Source organism: Megalobrama amblycephala, linkage group LG14 (assembly GCF_018812025.1).
Source record: "Megalobrama amblycephala isolate DHTTF-2021 linkage group LG14, ASM1881202v1, whole genome shotgun sequence".
NCBI lineage: Eukaryota > Metazoa > Chordata > Actinopteri > Cypriniformes > Xenocyprididae > Megalobrama > Megalobrama amblycephala.
Window position 1 is genome coordinate 44249308 of NC_063057.1, and position 21156 is coordinate 44270463.

At 36.1% G+C, this 21156-nt stretch overlaps 2 protein-coding genes and 1 pseudogene across 5 annotated transcripts; 2 read left to right on the top strand and 1 right to left on the bottom strand.

The window, feature by feature from the left end:
* Positions 1–716: 716 nt before the first annotated feature.
* On the bottom strand, positions 717–3526 carry LOC125244507 (annotated as a pseudogene).
* A 4694-nt stretch (positions 3527–8220) lies between these two features.
* Positions 8221–13166, top strand: LOC125245879 (gastrula zinc finger protein XlCGF8.2DB-like). Of its 4 annotated transcripts, none has more exons than XM_048156694.1 (4): positions 8221–8303; positions 8841–8935; positions 10286–10505; positions 11985–13166. In XM_048156694.1, the coding sequence occupies exons 3-4, from the start codon at positions 10481–10483 to the stop codon at positions 12827–12829; spliced, it is 870 nt and encodes a 289-aa protein (XP_048012651.1). In that variant the 5' UTR covers positions 8221–8303; positions 8841–8935; positions 10286–10480; the 3' UTR covers positions 12830–13166. The 4 variants fall into 4 exon arrangements, with proteins under 4 accessions (XP_048012651.1, XP_048012649.1, XP_048012652.1 ...); XM_048156695.1 differs by having other exon boundaries at positions 8296–8434; XM_048156692.1 differs by lacking the exon at positions 10286–10505 and having other exon boundaries at positions 11985–13162.
* Positions 13167–16115: 2949 nt separating this feature from the next.
* Positions 16116–20944, top strand: LOC125245889 (gastrula zinc finger protein XlCGF8.2DB-like). The gene is made up of 3 exons (XM_048156710.1): positions 16116–16249; positions 16960–17070; positions 19680–20944. Exons 2-3 carry the CDS (start codon positions 17004–17006, stop codon positions 20465–20467), a joined length of 855 nt encoding a protein of 284 aa, XP_048012667.1. The 5' UTR covers positions 16116–16249; positions 16960–17003; the 3' UTR covers positions 20468–20944.
* Positions 20945–21156: the final 212 nt, after the last annotated feature.

The window sequence follows — 21156 nt, forward strand, 5'->3', positions numbered from 1 at the left end:
TATGGTATTTATTTGGATGTTTACATTTGATTCTGAATGAGTTTGATAGTGTTCCGTGGCTAAAGCTAACATTACACACTATTGGAGAGATTTATAAAGAATGAATGTGTTTATGCATTATACAGACTGCAAGTGTTTAAAAATGAAAATAGTGATGGTTCTTGTCTCTGTGAATAAAGTAAGAAACGATGGTAACTTTAACCACATTTAACAGTACATTAGCAACATGTTAATGAAACACTTAGAAAGAGAGTTCACAAATATCACTAAAAATATCATGCTATCAGGGATCATGTCAGTTATTATTGCTCCATCTGCCATTTTTCACTATTGTTCTTGCTTGCTTACCTAGTATGATGATTCAGCTGTGCACAGATCCAGACGTTAATACTGGCTGCCCTTGTCTAATGCCTTGAACATGAGGTGGTATATGCAAATATTGGGGGCGTACATATTAATGATCCCGACTGTTACGTAACAGTCGGTGTTATGTTGAGATTCGCCTGTTTTTCGGAGGTCTTTTAAACAAATGAGATTTATATAAGGAGGAAACAATGGAGTTTGAGACTCACTGTAAGTCATTTCCATGTACTGAACTCTTGTTATTCAACTATGCCGAGGTAAATTCAATTTTCAATTCGATGGCACCTTTAACCTTTTTTTTGTTATTGCATGACATGTAAAACTTCAAGCTTTTACCATCAATATCAGCACTAAAAAGATAATGCTTTGTGATTTCCATCTACTGAGACAGCAAGCATATCTGGGGTGAACGGAGGACAGATGAAGGGCTCATTCTTGCAGATAATGTCCATCTCGTGTCATATAGCCTCCCACTTAAAAATCATGGTAAGATTCAGGATTAAAACTGCCCTTTGCTGAAATGAAGATCTCACCTAGTGACAAGCCATCATTGGTCCAGATGTTATCGTTGATCTTGTCCAGGTCTTGTCTCATTGGAAAATCCCCACACAACATTACAAACGAGTATCCTGAGTGACCACACTGTTGCTGGTTCCCCATGATACTTGCCATTCATCCAATACTCTGGGGGGCAGTACTCTTCTGTGCCTGGAGGAAAAAGATGTCTGTTAATAGCATTTTGATTAGAATTAAATGATTACCATGCAAGAAGTAATTAGATGCTAATTGATTCACAATGGTGGAACGCATTTTTAACTTTATGAAATCATACCAGCAAAGGATGTGTAACTTGCACTGGTAAGGATTGCACCGCATCCAAAGTTGATCAATTTGACTTTGAGGGTTAATCAGGAGGTTTTTGAACTTAATATCACGGTGGAACGCTCCACGCTGGCAGCATGTTTGAGCTGCAAATATTGCCTGCCGCATAATAAACCGTGCCAAGTCCTCTTCAATGGTCCCTATTTGGCACAGGACAAACCAACTCAGTTCCTCACAGGACACGGGACGCTCTAGGACCATAATGTAGTTGTCAGCCTTGTCCTGCCAGTCCAGAAGCTGGATGATCTCAGGAACCCTGAGCTCTTGATTTGCAAAAACTTGCAAAGCGACTTACTGTGGAATGAGTCTAAAACAACTGTCCTAGAAAAAACACAGTTGTTATGACGAGTAGATGGATATAGTATTTAAACCAGTCCTGGACAAACTTGACCATTGCAGTTTGTCTGTTGAAAAACCATTTATAGTCTGAGATTAAAGATAACAGGAGACGTATGAAATTAAAAACAGTAGGCTGTGCTCTCTCTCTGTTTTTACTTACAATGCTGACAAGTTTTGCATCCTTGTATCGTACAGCTTCCCACTTAATTGTTTTTTTCTGAAAGCTAAAAAAAAGCCAACTGCTAATCATTTTACAACAACAATAACTAAAAACATTAGCATCAAACAGCTTTTTAACACACAATACAAAGAGATTAACAATACTGTAGGATAAATAAATTCAATAGTGGACAGTTTGCTGATCCAACATTCTTAAAAATGTTTGGCAGGACAGTCCTGGTACTGACGATTTCATTCATTTCAGAAAAAAAAGAGACATATGTGACATAAATTGAAGCAAAGTAAAGTGACTTTGATTTAGGTCAACCACTCCAGCAGGCCAAGTGGCTTGGCATACCTCACAACTTAACTCAGGCATGCTCAGATCATGTCATGCTGGAAAAATCAAAAACACATCCACTGTAATGTAAACCTTGAACAATCAGGGTTTGGGTTATTTAACATTTAGAAACAAAGAGAAGAACTCAGACCTTTTATTTCCCAAATCCTAATGTGGACAATCCAGTCGTTGTCTGTTATCTGGTATCAAGACCACCCACCAAGCAAAGATGCATCTAAAACAAGTCAGCAGAACTACATTGGCATCTAAATGTTTACAGAGCATTTTTACACCTGCTCAAAGATCTTCAGATCCTGCAGCAGTTTGAGGAGGTTTTGCAAGTGTCTGAGGAGTTCCTAGAACTCTCTGGAAAATCTAGATGAGATGATCGGTGAGGATGAGCTGAATGTCAAAAAGAAGCACTTTCTTGAACTTCAGACTTGTTGGTCCCGTTCACTGCCATTATAAAGCCTGGATGCATCAGGATATTTATTAATATAACTCTGGTTGTGTTCATCTGAAAGAAGAAAGTCATATACACAGAGGATGGCTTGATGGTGAGTAAAGCTTGGGATAATTTTCATTTTAAAGTGAACTAATCCTTTAACCAGTTTTCTCTGTATAAACTCTTACCTCTTTTTTGCCAGTCAAATTATAAATTATAAACATGACAATCATCACTTATATTGAAATACAGTATAACACTTACATATACAACAAATAGGAAAAACAAAAATGAAAAAAAAAAAAATGGTTTGAGATTATATAGTATAAAAAACATTAAAAGCTTCACATAGATACAAGATGTTTTGCTTATCAAACCAATTAATTTGTACTTTAAATAAGTTGTGTTTTAGCCTATTTTTATTTATGCACAAAGTATTTCCCCATAAATAGACATAAATTGATAATAAAGTCCACATTCAGTTTTAACTCTGTGTACTTTATGAATAATGTAAGGTACAATGCACGTGTGTTGGAGAATGAGGTTGTGAGTTTGCCTGAAGGTCATTTTTAACCTCCACATGGATGGAGCCATCAGCCGTGTTCATCAACTGGGGTTTCAATGCCCTCTCTGGAATATTCAAAAACAATACTTCTATATTTCCTTCTATATATATTATAAAATGGCATTTCTCTTTTATAACTCATAGAACTCAACAGGTTAAGGTTAATAAGATGAAGCCTGTGCTCGGGTTACAACAGAGAATGTACTTTTTGAGAACGCTTAGAGTTTATGGTGTTAGTAGTAAGATCATGATGTTGTTCTATCAAGCTGTACTGGACAACATCTAAAGACTTCCTCACAATAAGATTTAGTGCATGTGCAATGCATATTGCATGCCTAACATCTAATGAGCAGTCCTGACGTGCAAATCGGCTGAAAATTCCCACTGGTGCTGCGGTATCGTTCCGTTTAGGTGGGATTCTGATTTCCGTCATAATCCCGCAGATGGTAGCTTCGTACTAGTGGCTCCTCAGCCAAGCACATGCACCAAATTTCTGAACCTGCGGTTCCTTTCGTGCTGGGCAGGATTACTATTGCAAAGACACGACATCAGTAGGGTAAAACTAACCTGTTTCAGGACGGTTTAAACCCAGCTCACGTTCCCTATTATTGGGTGAACAATCCAACACTTGGTGAATTCTCCTTCACAATGATAGAAAAAGCCAACGTCGAAGGATCAAAAAGCAACGTCGCTATGAACACTTTGCCGCCTCATGCCAGTTATCCCTGTGGTAACTTTTCTGACACCTCCTGCTTAACCCTAAAAGGGGCAATGTATCGTTGGAGATCATGGGCTGTGGGGAGAGACAGAGAAAGTGTGAGTCTTATTATTGTTAGTTGCCCTGTATTGAACCCCTGCTAAGTCCCATCGCTGGTACATGACCATATTTTATCAAATGATTGACATTGCTGTCATCAATGCGTGTGTCACGATCACCGTCTGTTCCTGTCAGTTCCCGGACTACATTACCCATAATCCTCTCTGCCATTCACCTGCACTCACTCCACCAATCACTACACTAATCACCACACCCAGCTGCCACGCATTACCAGGACTATAAAGGACTTTCACACACACCACCTCACCGCGAAGTCTTGTTTACTATTGTAGCAATTCCAAGCATTTATATCCTGTCTGTCTGTTGTTACTGTTCCTGCCTGCTACCCGTTATCGACCCATTGCTGCCTGTCCTGACCCTTGCCTTGTCTGCCGTTCTGTGAATGATATCTGCCTGCCTCGATCTACTGCCTGTACCCTCACTACGATTCTGCCTGTCCCTTGCTGTTCCTGTTTGTTCCTGATTGACTCTGCCTGTACGACCATTCTCACTGTAAATAAACGCTGCACTTGGATCCCCTGCCTGAGTCTCCCATTCGTAACAGCGTGGCTACTTCACAGAAGCACTTCAAGACCATGAGAGCTTAGATGTAGCCAAAGCACTGATCCATACTGAAAAGGAGACGGAAGAAGAGGAAGACCTCCCAAACACCACAAAGGCACACCACCACCAAACAAGTTGGTAAAACAGCCAAAGGTCCCAAGGTATCATCAGAGATGATTTTATTTCTCTTTAAGGTTAAAATAGTTCTTTTACTTCTTTTATTTTATTTCATATGAGTCATAAGAGATAGTTGATGGATAATTGATGTTTTATACCAAACTCACTGTCAAGTGCATTAGGAGCACCTGTGTTTCATTATGTCTCTGTATTTTCTCATTGCTTATTTTCACATGCATATTTATTTTTGACAGTTACGTGACAGGATGAGCTGTTCACTTCAGTTGCAACGCACAAACGCCAGTGCTCAATGCAAGCCAAATGGCAAATACGAAAAACTCTCTTTCAGCCATCAATTGCAGCCATGCTAAAAAAAAACGAACCTTAGACACAAGACAGCAAGAAAGCAAAAACTATAACAAAAGATAATGGAATTCATAAGTATTGATAACCAGTCGCTGTCAGTCACAGAAGACATTGGATTTAAACCCCTTATTGCACATCTTGAACCACGATATAATATAGTTCGGTAACACTTTACTTGAAGGGGTGTGCATAAGACTGACATGACACCTTCATAATCTTGACATGACACGTGTAATGAATATGAAGGAGGTTTCATGCATGTTTATGACAACTGTCATTAAGTGTCATTCGCTCAATTATGTCATTTTTAATGCAAAGATGACATTGTTTGAGATGTCTTTGTTATGACAACTTGACATAAACCAATACATCATAACCTGTCAGTGTCTTTGTCATGACAACTTGACATTAGCAAAACATTATAACCTGTCATAAACATGACATAGCAGATTAATTATCAAACTTAAAAAACTACTTAGCTTTATGGGTTATCATTACATGACATTATTTTGGTAACACTTCAGTATAGGGAACACATATATAAACGATTAACTATGACTTTTCCCTCAATTAAACTCTTAATTTACTGCTTATTATAGTTAATTGTTAGGTTTAGGTATTGGGTAGGATTAAGAATGTAGAATAAGGTCATGCAGAATAAGGCATTAATATGTGCTTTATAAGTACTAATAAATAGCCAATATTTTAGCCATATGAATGCTAATAGTAATAAGCAACTAGTTAAAAGACCCTAAAATAAAGTGTTACCATTATTTTATCTTTTTTTAAGAAATTTGAAATTGTCTATTATCTGACTCTTCTGTTGGTGGAAACTTAAAAAAAAAAACATGAAATGAAAAATAGTCATGACGCTGTTATAAAATTATTTGAGTATTGTCACTTAATGACATTTTAATGACAAGTTCAATTTGTACCACTGTACTCGAGCTCAAGATACATATTTATGACACTATTATAATGGCCTCATGTCAAAACCAACCTCATGACAGTTTAATGTAATGTTATCCCATAAAGCTAAATAATGTCAAGTTGTCATGACAAAGACACTGACAGGTTATGATGTATTGGTTTATGTCAAGTTGTCATAACTCGGACATCTCAAACAATGTCATCTTTGCATTAAAAATGACATAACTGAGCGAATTACACTTAATGACAGTTGTCATATACATTCATAAAACCTCCTTCATATTCATGACATGTGTCATGTCATGATTATGAAGGTGTCATGTCAGTCTTATGCACACCCCTTCAAGTAAAGTGTTACCTATAGTTCAAATACTTCACTGATGTAGCTCTATTGGAGTTACGTCAAAACCTGCACAACCACATAAACAGCCCACATTATTACGTCACGAAAATACGACCGTGATCAGTTTAACAACTGGTATTGGGAGCTCCAATGTGTCCCTGATGCCAATGTTAAGTCTGACAACGCAGTGGATAACTGAAAACTTTGAAAAGAGGTAAGTTATTCTACATTTAATCAATTACTATCTCGTTACTGTAGAAGATATAACCCTAATCCACAGAGTTAAATTATTTAAATGGCATGATAGATTTTTATTTTCCTTTCTTCTATGGAGAAGAGTTCACAGAAACCTGGTGCAATTTTAGCATTTGCCACTGGGTCCAATCAAGTTCCTCCAACTGGATTTCATCCTTCACCATCTATTGGATTTCATCATCAGTCTGAAACTCCACAAAGGTTTCCTGTTGCAAACACCTGCATTAACTGTCTTCGCTTGCTAATATATAGCACATGTGGGGAATTTAATAGTAACATGGACTTTGCCATTGAAAACATACAATACATGGATTTGGGAAAGAATGAGACTTGAAATTAATTTTGTTGGCAAGACTGGTTTCTGGAGAACCCACAGGGTCAAATTTGGCCGCTGTTAATTGCTGCTACCCAAAATGAACAAACAAAAAAAAATTGTCAAATTTAACTTCAAAAGCCCAGAGTGCCACTTCTGGCCCCTGCATAGAGACACCTAGTGGATAAATATTGAACTCACAAGTGCCAGAGTGGTAGTAACAAGATGGCTTACCACATGCTGTTTTGTTGAGCTGGAAACCTACCCAAACAAAATCATCTTCTCAGCAAACCAGCGGTTGGTAAAATAGTGTATTTTTTTGTTAATCTATTTAGTATTAGCTTGCAGAATGCCTAGAGGCAGGCAAACAGCTAATGTAATCTCCTCATGAAAGGATATGAATGGCAAGACACACCATCTAACTAAGACAATAAATAAACTTATGCCAGAATATTATTCTCAACTTTATTCCTCAGCAAGTGAATATGTAATACATTTTTTGGACAGTGCAAATCTCCCTAGATTAAGTGAGGAGGATATGGAGGCACCATCTAGTAGTATTTCTAAGCACGAGATCTTGGATGCTATCGGATCATTGAAAAATGGCAAAGCCCCAAGGCCAGATGGTTTTGGCTTGTCATCTTTCCAGAATTTGTACAAACACTAAAAACAGGTCAATTCCATGATTTCCATCATCATGTAATGGGCTGAATTGTCATCAAAGGTGGTGTCATTAGTTTGGTAACTGTTGTCAGGAACTACAACATTGTTTCTGGTCTCTAGTTCTGCTACCAGCTACATCAATGGTCATCAGTTTCACACACTCAGTTTTTCACGCTAAGTAAAACTGCATCAAATGTCTTTGTTTTGTTGGTAATCAGCACATACAGTAAGCGCATATAATGTAAACAACATGAATGTCTAGTGAATCAAAAGTTATCCAGAGATAATATGATTATGTATTGTGCGTGTTTAAATACATTTTTCTTTAGCTGACCACATGAAAGGTGAATTTGTCATTTACACAAGCCGCTAAGCAAACGAGTAACGTTACAGTACTTAGCATAGAGATGTCCTGCTGTAGTTCACTTTTGTGGTTACATTAACAACACAAACATAATCATAATGCTGCATAATTATTAACAGCACACTGCAACATGTTAACTGTTGAATGTTGTGCTTGTCTTTGTTTTGTGTTTTAAAGTAATCCATGGCCGTAATTAAAATAATTTTTATTGACAAATATTGTCAGCACTCAAATGTGACTGTTTATCTCCTACGCATTGGATGAGCTACACACTCTTTCATTGGCACATCATTGAACAACGCATTTAAATATGTATTTCACTAGGATTTATTTAATCTCTGAGTACCTCTGACATATTTTCTATGCACTTTTGAGATTTTAGACAGCAACGCGAACAGGACTTTTATTTTGGTGTGGCGATATGATGTCATAAGCCTGCACCGCGCTCTTGCCTTTGTTGTGATTCGGCTGAAGAAAGGTTTTTGGTTTTATGCATTTAAAGTACTTATACCGTTACAAGTTGTGGAAATGTAGCATTATTGACATAATTATTGACATATACATTAATAATGGTTTTTGTTTATGAGTAATATATGAATGATAGCAAAGGTGCGTCTCATTTCTCTCCATATATCGTGAATCAGACTGTCGTAAATAGGAATTTAGTAACTGGCAAGAAGTGATGAAGCTTTTTGAAACTGAACTTAATTTATGTAACATTAGATGCCACTAAAAACCAATTGCTTCACAAAATGATTCACTGTTTGAATCACTCGATTCACTCTGACGGTCAAAACTGTGTAAATGAACGAGAACAACAAACACAAACATGTGTAATGGCAAATTTAACTAACCAACTGCAAAAATCAGTTGGTCAATTTTTAAAAAATGTGTCTAAACCCTGAATGTATTGAAAGTGGAATTTATTAAATTATCTGCAAATCAATACATAGAAATTGCACATACAAGAGTTTTAGTTTTGATATTTTTCTTTAATTATTCTTAAATATAACAGAAAAACTTGAGTTGGAGATCCACATGACATGAAGATGGCGTTCGTTAAAGAGAAGAGTGAAGAAGTGAAACATGAAGATACTGAGACACAAACAGGTTGGTCTCAACTGAACTTAGTAATTTAATCCTTATTAAACTCTCCATCTCTACAGAAATTAATGATATTTTTGAACAATGTCATATGAGTGTCATAATTAAAGCAGATTGATTTGACCGAGCGGGTCGCCTCATGTGGACAGACATGTTGAGATCACATGAAAATGAAAGCCACTAATTTAACACAAATATTTATTTCTCAATAAGTAAACTGTGAGTTATTATCTTTAAATTAGATTTCTATTAGATTTTTTTTTTTTTTATTCTCATCCTGAAAAGTGTTCACCGTATCAAACCTGTGTCGTTTAATCATTGCTTTGATTCCAGACGGACTGATTAAAAACACTTTTACACGATTGAAAAACGTGGGTGGCAGTGGGAGCTTCATTTATACAGTAAATCCTTGTTTTTAGAAGGAAATTCAGTGAATGCTGTTTTATTTTTTTCACATAAAAGCTAAAAATATTCAGAGCCTAATAAAAACTGTTTTTTAGTTTACAAATAAAATGTCATATGAATAAGCGTGTTTCGATTCCTGACTCCCAACTGCCAGGAGTCGACTGATTATGCATAATGGGAACACTGGAAAATGGGACGCACTGTTTGAATACTGCATGAAGAATGACTGATGGCTTCAGAGAAAGTAAAAGTTTCTGTAACCTTAAATTTGTGGAAAAGTTGGGCAGTATAACAGAACTGTCCTTCCAGAAGTGAAGGATGTCAGTGTCAGGGATTTTTCTTGGCATTGCATGGTAAAGGTATTGTATGACTAGAACACTTGCCTTTTTTTTGCGCTTGATGGCTTAGGGTCAGCGACGAAGGAAGGAGATGGAGTGGGCGATATGGCAAAAACAGATCATGATATATGATTTTATTATGATTCGCTTACATGTTGGTTTTTTGCAAGTCACTGTGCAGTACAGCCAAAATAATTTACTTATTTTAAAAATTTAGCCTTATAAGATAACAAAATACTGTATAAAAGAAAAAAGGAATGACAGACCATTTTAGGAGAAAGTAGGTGTGGTGGGTAGATAAATCTTATTTTAATCTTTTTTTTTTTTTTTTTAAACTTTATTACAAATAAGAACAAAGATCCATATAATAGGACAAATACAATGCATACAAATGAAATAAAGTGCTTTTTTTCCAGCTACAGTAGGTGCATTCAAGTAATAAACATGGAAATAAATCACTACATAGACACTGTATGAATTAAATACACAGTTTCTTATTAGGTGAAAATCAAGTTTTTATTGTTTATGTGTTTATTTTTTACATACTTTAAGACAAACCATGTGCAAATTCATCTGTCAATACTATTGCAGAGTATTTTCTCCTTAACTGCAGTGGTTTGAAATCGCTGGCATACGGCCTCTTGGGTGGTCCTTGGCCAATGAAAGCTGCTATGAAGTCCAGACCTTCTAAATCCTTTAAATTGTGCGCTCCCTGCCCCCCGAGCTCTTGACGATAATACAGTGCATTTACAAAGTTCACACAGCTAATATAACCCTCAAATGGATCTTTACAAGATGTTCGTCATGCATGCTGCATGCATGTGTCGGATCATGTGAGTATAGTATTTATTAGGATGTTTACATTTGATTCTGAATGAGTTTGATGGTGCTCCGTGGCTAATGGCTAATGCTACACTGTTGGAGAGATTTATAAAGAATGAAGTTGTGTTTATAAATTATACAGACTGCAAGTGTTTAAAAATGAAAATGGCGACGGCTCTTGTCTCCGTGAATACAGTAAGAAACAATGGTAACTTTAACCACATTTAACAGTACATTAGCAACATGCTAACGAAATATTTAGAAAGACAATTTACAAATATCACTACAAATATCATGATATCATGGATCATGTCAGTTATTATTGCTCCATCTGCCATTTTTCGCTATTGTTCTTGCTTGCTTACCTAGTCTGATGATTCAGCTGTGCACATCCAGACGTTAATACTGGCTGCCCTTGTCTAATGCCTTGATCATGGGCTGGCATATGCAAATATCGGGGGCGTACATATTAATGATCCCGACTGTTATGTCACAGTTGGTGTTATGTTGAGATTCGCCTGTTTTTCTGAGGTCTTTTAAACAAATGAGATTTACATAAGAAGGAGGAAACAATGGAGTTTGAGACTCACTGTATGTCATTTCCATGTACTGAACTCTTGTTAACTATGCCAAGATAAATTCAATTTTTAATTTTAGGGCACCTTTAAAAATCTGTGTAAACACAGTTTATATATATATTTAATTTACTCCGCGAAAATGGAAAAAAGCGATAAATGGACTAAAGCCCAAGTGGTACTAAGAAAGAAGTCCAATGTGAATTTGGGGACCAAGCTAAACATTATTATGTATTTCTGCTCAGCTAGTGACATTGGGCATCAAGCACATGGCAAACGCTATAATTCTTTTTTGTATATCGTTTACTTTCTTAGTTTTACAGTTTTATCTAATAACGTATTCGATAGGACTGTTAAACCTGACTGTAAATTAATGAATGTGGAGAATGGGGAATGGGAGCACTTTGTGCTAGCACTAGGCTCTGACATTCGTTTTTAATTTTTCTATTATTTAATATGGACTTGACTAATCTAAGAAATCTCACTTTGAACTTGTATGAGTAATTTGACTCCGACTCATTTTTTTTTTTAATTCATATATCAGCACATGCCTATAATCTGGACAGTCCTGGATAGGCTCATGTTAAATAAAATGTCATGTTAAATAAAATTGTTTTTGTGAAGTCAATTTGAATGTTGAATTAAAGTATTTTTCTAAAAAGACTTGTTGTAATGTCTATTCAATGCATTTCTCATCTTTTAATGATCTTTTGGGTGTAACTTCTTTGCCAAAGTTGATGTGATTAATTTGCAATTTGATTTAATTAATCTGCATATCATGTAATTATTTGGAATAAAACATGTTTGTATATATAGGATCGAGTGTACTTGTTGCTGGTTGGGATGCTTTAATGCTTTTTATGTTGGTTAATTGTGTCATTAAAATGGGGTTAACTTGTATTTGTTTTGTTTTAGACCTGATGCAGCTGAAAGAGGAGAGTCAAGAACTGAAGGAAATTGAAGTGCAAATTCAGAATGACAAAGATCAGGATTTCATAAATGGAAAAAAATATTTTAGTTGCTCCAAGACAAAAAAGACTTCCTCACAAAAAAGAGCTCAAAAGGCAAAAACTAGATGCCATATAATTTGCCAACAGTGTGGTAAAAGTTTTACTCATCGAGGAAACCTTAATGTCCACATGAAACTTCATAATGGAGAGAAGCCTTTCAGCTGCCAACAGTGTGGAAGGAGTTTCACTCAAAGAGGAAACTTTAACGTTCATATGAAAATTCACACTGGAGGAAACACTTTCATCTGCAATGAGTGTGGGAAGAGCTTCTCACGAAAAGGAGGTCTTAAGACTCACATAAGTGTTCACACCAGAGAGAACCCATTCACATGTGATCAGTGTGGAAGAAATATGAGAAATAAAGCAAACCTTATTAAGCACATGAAGATTCACTCAAGAGAGAACAGTTTTATGTGTCATCACTGTGGGATGAGGTTCACAGACAGCAATCACCTTAAGGATCATGTGATAACTCATACCGGAGAGAAGCGCTTCATGTGTAATCACTGTGGAATGGACTGTAAAAACAATGCAAACCTTCAGGTTCACATAAGAACTCACACGGGAGAGAAGCCTTACATCTGCCCTCAGTGTGATCGGAGTTTTGCATTTAAAGGAAACCTAAGGATTCACATAAGAGTTCACACAGGAGAGCAGCCTTTTACCTGCCCTCAGTGTGGAATGAGTTTTACATATAAAAGAAACTTGAAACATCATATGCAAACTCATTCTGACGAGAAACTGAAATGATCTGTGGAATATTTATTCAAAAGCAAAATGTCAAAGTCTAATATGAGCAGATAAATGCTCCTCTGCTGCTGGTTATAGTGGTAATGTTTTTTATTTTTAAATGAAAGTGCTTTTTATTTCCTACATCTTGAAATGTTCAGTTTTGCAAATTGGGACAATCTCCGATGGATGGACAAATAATGTTTTTTTTTTTTTTGTCATCACATCAAAAATAACATTTGAAGTGCTGGAAAAATGTTGTGTGTGCTTGTTTCTTATTCAAACTTTCCCATTAACTTTGTCTTTATTGCAATCAATAAAACTGGGGCCGTATTCACAAAACATCTTAAGGCTAAAAGTAGCTCCTAACTTGCCGATTTAGGAGAAACTCTTAAAAATAATGGGCGTGTCAGTCCTAATTATAGGACTTATACATTTTTGCTGTAAGAGTATTTCACAAAGTGTTTCAGCATTAAAACTAGCTCCTAAATATGTGAAAAGTTAGTGACTTAGAAGTCCTCTTGACTACTCCTAAGACCAAATCACAAATATCCATAACATATCATAAATATCCATAACAAATATAACATATCCATAACAAGGTACAATTTACATACTGAGAGCTGAGGAGTAATACTCAAGACAAAAAATTTGTTTTTAAGAGGTTTTTGAAGGAGAGAAGGGTGGATGCTTGATGGATATCTTGAGGAAGACACAACACTGAAAGACCTGGCTCCCATAGTCACCAGACTAAACTTAGGAGTAACTAACAATCCCGCACTAGAACAAGTAAGTTCATACATAAGTATGAAGGACCAAGGTTAATGAGAGCTTTGCAAGTGAGAATTAGTACCTTGAAGTTTTTACACAGGGAAACCAGAAGTCAATGAATGTAATAGAGGATTGGAGTAATGTGCTCATTCTTTCTAGTGTGAGTGATCAAGCGGGTTGAAGAGTTTTGAACATATTGTAATTTTTCTATATTTTTAGCTAAAAGGCCATAAAGAAGTGCGTAACAGTAATCAAGTTGAGATGTGACAAAGGCATATATTACGGTTTCAGCATCCTGCTGACTAAGAGAGGATTTAATACGAAAGATGTTAAGTAGGTGGGAAAAAAACGGTCTTTACCAATGTGATCATTGAATGAAAGAGTGGAATCAATCAGTACACCAACATTTTGAACTGTTGAAGAGGGCATTATCAAGACATCATCCATTTCTATCAGTTGACTGGATAATTTAGATATAACAGAATTAGAGCTCATCAGTATTACCTCCATTTTACCCCAGTTAAATTTAAGGTAATTTGCCTCAAGCCAAAGCTTGAGTTCCTTGATACAGGTTGTTAATGTAGGTGGAGGAAACACTGAGGTGGGAGGTGTGCTAAAATAAATCTAAATGTCATCAGCATAACAGTGGAAGTTAAACCCATAGCGTTTAATAATATGTCCAATTGGTAACATAAAAATAGTGAAAAGAAGAGGGCCCAAGACAGAACCTTGAGGAACACCAGAACTGATGGATTTGGTGGATGATTTGTGCTTCTGGTATATAACAAATTGTTGCCTCCTTGTCGAGGAAAACCAGTCAAATTGTTGAAGGCCATGACAGGAGTATCTCATGACTAACAGTGTCAAAAGCAGAGCTGAGGTCTAACAGAAGGATCACCGGAATCAAAGGCTTGGAGGAGATCATTAAGAACCTTCAAGGGATAGTTCACCCAAAAATTAAAATTTGATGTTTATCTGCTTACCCCCAGCGCTTCCAAGATGTAGGTGACTTTGTTTCTTCAGTAGAACACAAATAATGATTTTTAACTCCAACCGTTGCCGTCTGTCAGTCAAATAATCTGAGTGGATGGGAACTTCTACTATAAGAGTAAATAAAACTTGCATAGACAAGTCCAAATTAAACTCTGCGGCTCGTGGCGACACATTGATGTCCCAGGACACGAAACGATCGGTTTGTGCGAGAAACCGAACAGTATTTATATAATTTTTTACCTCTAAAACACCACTATGTCCAACTGCGTTCAGCACTCGCTTAGTAAGGTCTGATCGCGCTCTGACAGCAGCAGTGATGTCTCGCTCTCATTGAAGTAAATGCGCGAGACATCACTGCCGCTGTCAGAGTGCGATCAGACCTTACTAAACGAGTGCTGAACGCAGTTGGACATAGTGGTGTATTAGAGTTAAAAAATTATATAAATACTGTTCGGTTTATCGCACAAACCGATCGTTTCGTGTCTTAAGACATCAATGTGTCGTCACGAGCCGTAGGGTTTAATTTGGACTTGTCTATGCAAGTTTTATTTACTCTTATAGTCCAAGTTCCCGTCCACTAGTATTATTTGACTGACAGACGGCAACGGTTGGAGTTAAAAATCATCATTTGTGTTCTACTGAAGAAACAAAGTCACCTACATCTTGGATGCGCTGGGGGTAAGCAGATAAACATCAAATTTTCATTTTTGGGTGAACTATCCCTTTAACCAGGGCTGTTTAGTACTGTATAACGGACGAAAGCCAGACTGGAAAGGCTCATAGAGCTTATGTCCTGTTAGATAGGCCTGTAACTTGAAGGCAACAACTTTTTCCAATATTTATCTAGATTCTATATAAGTTTCCACTTGAGCAGCATCAAACCTCTTTTGTGTTTTGATTCAGTTTTGCTTCAGGATGGAAATCACAAAGTGAAAGCAGGAAAACAAGTGAAATGTAAAGTCCAGTGTCCAGTTTGTTTTCATAGTGCAGAGTTAAATGCCTGAGAACTGGCTTTTAATTTACAGTTATTTGTAGCAGTGAATATACAGCACACAAAAGAGGCAGAGGGTTGGTACAACAGGAGGACATTATATGATATGTAAGCTTTAAGAGAAACTCTATTAAAGACACATATGCAGCGCAACATAACAATAGCAGTTATGATGAGCAGCACCCATTCTTTGATCAGCAGCTGGTTTCTTTACATTGATGGACAAACATATTTATTTATTTGTTTTCCAGTATTAAGTTAATGCTATACCCTGCACCCCTAATCAATCTTGGGGTTATAACAGTGATGCTTTAGTGAAGTGTTTGACACAGCAGGACTCAGGCACCAAAAATATAATAAATGGAGTCTGAGATGTTTCTAGCCAAAACTCATATTCATCTAGAGTACATTAACAACACAAACATAATCACAACTAATGCTGCACAATTATTAATATCACACTGCAACATGATAACAGTTGAATGTTGTGTTTTTGTTAGTTTTTAAAGTAATCAATGGCCCCAATTAAGACTTTTATTGACGATAAATTGACTTGACTTTTATTTTTCTATGCACTTTTGAGATTTTAGACAGCAACGCGAACAGGACTTTTATTTTGGTGTGGCGATCAGCCGTCATAAGGCTGCTTCGAGCTGTTGCATTTGATGTTATTCGGCTCAAGAAAGGTTTGTGTTTTATGCATTTAAAGTACTAGCAAACTATGCAGTATATTTTATAGTTTTTGCAAGCGGTGTAAATGTATTATTATTGACTATAACTTTGTAATGCTCTATCTAACGTTTTTGTTTATGAGTAAAGTGCAGCCATATATGAATGATAGCAAAGGTGCGTCTCATTTCTCTCCATATATCGTGAACGAGTTTGTCGTAAATAGGAATTTAGTAACTGGCAAGAAGTGATGAAGCTTTTTGAAACTGAACTGAATTTATGTAACATTAGATGCCACTTAAAACCAATTGCTTCACAAAATGATTCACTGTTTGAATCACTCGATTCACTCTGACGGTCAAAACAAACACTGTAAATGAACGAGAACAACAAACAAACATGTGTAATGACAACTTTAACAATCCAACTGCAAAAAGAAAATTACTCTTCATTCATATTGTAAGGTCCACCCAACAAAAGTATCGATTCTGATTCAGTCGTGTGGATGAAGGTTTCTTGCACGTTCTTTCTTTTTGTTGTTCAAAGTAAAGTAATTTCAATTAAACTCTTATCAGACTTGATCTCAATTTTAAATGGTCATGCAAATGGATTGTTGTTCAATTTAAAAGTGTTTAAACCCTGAATGTAATGAAAGTGGAATTTATTAAATTAAGTGTAGAAATTACGCATACAAGAGTTTTAGTTTTGATATATTTTTCTTTGTTAGTTATTCTTAAATATGACAAAACTTGGGTTGGAGATCCACATGACATGAAGATGGCGTTCGTTAAAGAGAAGAGCGAAGAAGAGAAACATGAAGATACTGAAACACAAACAGGTTGGTCTCAAAACTGAAATTTTAATCCTTATTAAATCTGTCCATCTCTACAGAAATGAAGGATATTTTTGAAGATTGTCATATGAGTGTCCTAATTAAAGCAGTTTCATCTCAGCTTCTGGTCTTTTTTTTAATTTTTTTTCCTCTTCCTGCTCCGCACTGCGCTACAACCCAATTCTCATTATTTCTTATTTTCAATGCCTTTTGGAGCTTGGCCCCTTATTGCTGCTTTTAGCTATATTTATTAAAGTGTGAAATGTTTGCCAGTTCCCGCCGCCGCCTCCTTCGGTTGCATAAAAACTAGGATCAATATCGGTGTGGCGTTTTTGAGATGGAGAGAGCTTCACGACAAACTTATTCAGAAAATAAATATTCAGCCATTAGTTAGAAATACTGTGGGTTCGTTCAAATGTACTAAGAGTATGATTGTTTTAAAAATGTAATACTGTGCAGCATTAACCCACCAAATAATGTGACTAATAGTCTTGTATCATTAACAGGCTAATATAGCATTACATCACATTACTTGCTGCGTATTCATTACGATGACATAAAATAGTGTGATCACACGTACAGGTAATACAAAAAATAATTCATTACTCCTCCGTGAATGTGATTTGTGAATTCCATACTTCTCTGGATGGTGAAAACAACATCTCCCATCGTTCCACTCTCCTTCATAGCTTCGCCTTTGTTATTGTATTAAAAATTTGACCTCTGGTGGCGAAAACTTACAAATTGTGCCTTTAAATAAACTCAGAGCAGATGAAAGCGAATGTTTGCTAATGATTGTGATGCATGGAAGGGCATTACAGGGGTATTTGTTGATTTGGTTTTGAACCAAACTAACTAAATTAATTCAAATTAGTTAAATTTTTTTATTGTGTAACATGGACTAACTGAAAACTGATTTTTATATTTTTCAGTACAAAAAAAATGCTAAACTTTCAAAAAGTAACTTTTATTGTTATAATTGATTTGAGTTCAGCTAGGCAAATAGTGGCGCTCTACAGTCATCTACTGGTAAAAGTGGAAATTTTTTCTTATTTTAAAACTGCATTTTACAAAAGATGGGCAAAAATCTAACACTGTGTCCTAACCAGATGCGATAAGATTCAAGCGACAAACAATTTGACTGTCCACACTAGACGCAACAATAAGAAACGATAAAATCAATCAAAAACAACAGCCAATCAGAAGAGAGTGTGGGCGGGCTCTCTTGGCAAGAGCACAGCAGACACAATGAAATAAGTACTTTGTAAAATTCATATTATACAATTTAAACATTATTTAAAGTACATATGAAGTGACTGAACCAATCTTTGTCATATAATACACTTGAATGTTCTTTTGCCCATTTATTTATTTTCAAGATCTGAGGTGAATTAAACAGTGTTGTTTTCATTACAGCTAAAAAGCTGGAAACACAATATTCATGTTAGACGCTTTTAACATTAAATTAAGCACATAAACAGTACCTGATATTATCATTGCCATACTTTGTGTTGCTGTTCCAGTTGTGGAGAAATAGAAACTGTTTCTAAAATAGAATATTCACGTGTCTCTGTCGTGGCTATTTAGGACAAAAACTCGAGACTAACATGGAAAATATAACTTTTATCATGTGTAGTTAGGACATGGTGTTATACTAAACCATGTCAAATTATCCGTGTTATCACCATGAATGAAAGTTAGAAATGTGGGTCTTTTATAAAGTGAATTTTACATAAAAAGCTGTTTTTGTATAAAAAATATTTTAAATTTAGTTATATAAATAAAGATCCCTAATGTGTACAGCCCAAATGAAGACTGCATAAGGGTTAAATAAAATGTGTGGGCTCTTTTTGTTTAGTAAATTTTAATAAGTTGAATTAAAGTATGTTTTTCTAAAATTACTTTATGTAATGTCTATTCAATGCTTTTCTCATCTTGCATATAATGACATATAATGACTCTTAATGATCTGTTGATGGAAATTTCTTTACCAAAGTTGGTATGTGATTGACTTGCAATTTAATTTAATTAATCTGCACATCATGTAATTATTTAGAATAAAACTTTTAAAGGTGCTCTAAGTGATCCTGGGTGGATGTAGCTTCCTGTTGATGTTCGAAGTGTTGTCAAACAAAACAGAGGCTAACTAGACCCTCCCTCCTCCTCCTCCCCCTCCCCCTCCCCCTCCCCTCCATGCTTCCTGAAACGGTCATGAACGCGCATTTAAAATCATTCTCGTCGGTTATTGGCTGGAACATGTTTATTATGTTTCGTGGTCCAGGCCACCAACAAACCAGTTTGTTTTTATTGCCATTTTCGGAGCTTGTGGCGACTACAGAGACTGCGTTTTTTTTTTTTTTTTACAGTGTGTTCAGGGGACAGGCAGCTAGCGGATAGTGAGGAGATGTTTGCTGTATGTGACAAAAAATGTTTTGGCCTAAAAACGCGTGACATCACTTAGAGCACCTTTAACACCTCTTTCAGTAGCTTAGTGTGTATAGGATCTAATGTACTTGTTGCTGGTTATGATACTATTTGTTTTGGATGCTTTAATGTTGGTTTTGATGTATGTTGCTTTGTGTCATTAAAATAGTGTTAATTTGTATTTGTTTTAGACCTGATTCAGCTGAAAGAGGAGAGTCAAGAACTGAAGGAAATTGAAGTGCAAATTCAGAATGAGAAAGATCAGGATTTCATGAATGGAAAAAAATTCTCACGAAAAAGAGGTCGTCGTTTAATTTGCAAACAGTGTAGAAAACGTTTCATTCATAGAAGAGACCTTGATATCCACATGAAACTTCATAATGGAGAGAAGCCTTTCAGCTGCCAACCGTGTGGTAAAAGTTTCATTTCTAGATGGTACTTTGACGTTCACATGAAAATTCACACTGGAGGAAACACTTTCATCTGCAACGAGTGTGGGAAGAGCTTCTCACGAAGAGGAGGTCTTAAGACTCACATAAGAGTTCACACCAGAGAGAACCCATTCTCATGTGATCAGTGTGGAAAAAATATGAGAAATAAAGCAAATCTTAATAAGCACATGAAGATTCACGCAAGTTTTAAATGTCATCACTGTGGAATGAGGTTCACAGACAGCGATCACCTTAAGGATCATGTGATAACTCATACCGGAGAGAAGCGCTTCATGTGTAATCACTGTGGAATGGACTGTAAACACAATTCACACCTTGAGGTTCACATAAGAACTCACACAGGAGAAAAGCCTTACATCTGCCCTCAGTGTGATCGGAGTTTTGCATTAAAAGGAGCCCTAAGGATTCACATAAGAGTTCACACAGGAGAGCAGCCTTTTTCCTGCCCTCAGTGTGGAACGAGTTTTGCATATAAAAGAAACTTGAAACATCATATGCAAACTCATTCTAGCAAGAAACTGGAATGATCTGTGCATGGCAAGAGGTTTAGAATGAGGAGCAATTTCAAAAATCACTCCGGAGGTGTGAAGGTGATTTAATTGATTAATTCACTCAATCAAAATATTAGATAAACTTTTGTCTTGCTGTAAAATGCCACAATGTAAATGAATATACATACATAAAGTGAATAAATAGCGTATAATGGAATATTTGATCTTTCAGTCATGACATTAATATGGCAACTGTAGGGAGTGGGTCCTCAATGTAAGCTACTTGTTGGTGTGTCAGTATCTTCAATGTCCTGAGATAGATTTAACAGCATCAATAGTCTAATACTTAGTTTATAATTAGAAAATAGTCACTTCAATAGTCAGGCCAAGTTAGTTATTCAAACGTAAGACAACATAAAGACATGTCCCTCAGTGTTCCTCTTCAGTTTTCCTTATTGTAAATTAAGCATTTATTGTGCACTTTAGTTAGAATCATTGAACAAGATGAGGGTTTTCACAAGTGTGCCAAAACCTCTTCAGCCGTGACTTATTCACGATACAGCACTAGCCTCGAGTACCTTATTGCTTTTATAAAACTGTTACCACACAATACAAATATTAAAGCCAAAAATATGTATCAATGCAACTTTCATGAAGTAAACTTTCACTAAAAGCCTTCCGGAAAAAATAGTCCCTGACTGTGAAAAGCAACAGAAGTTACATTA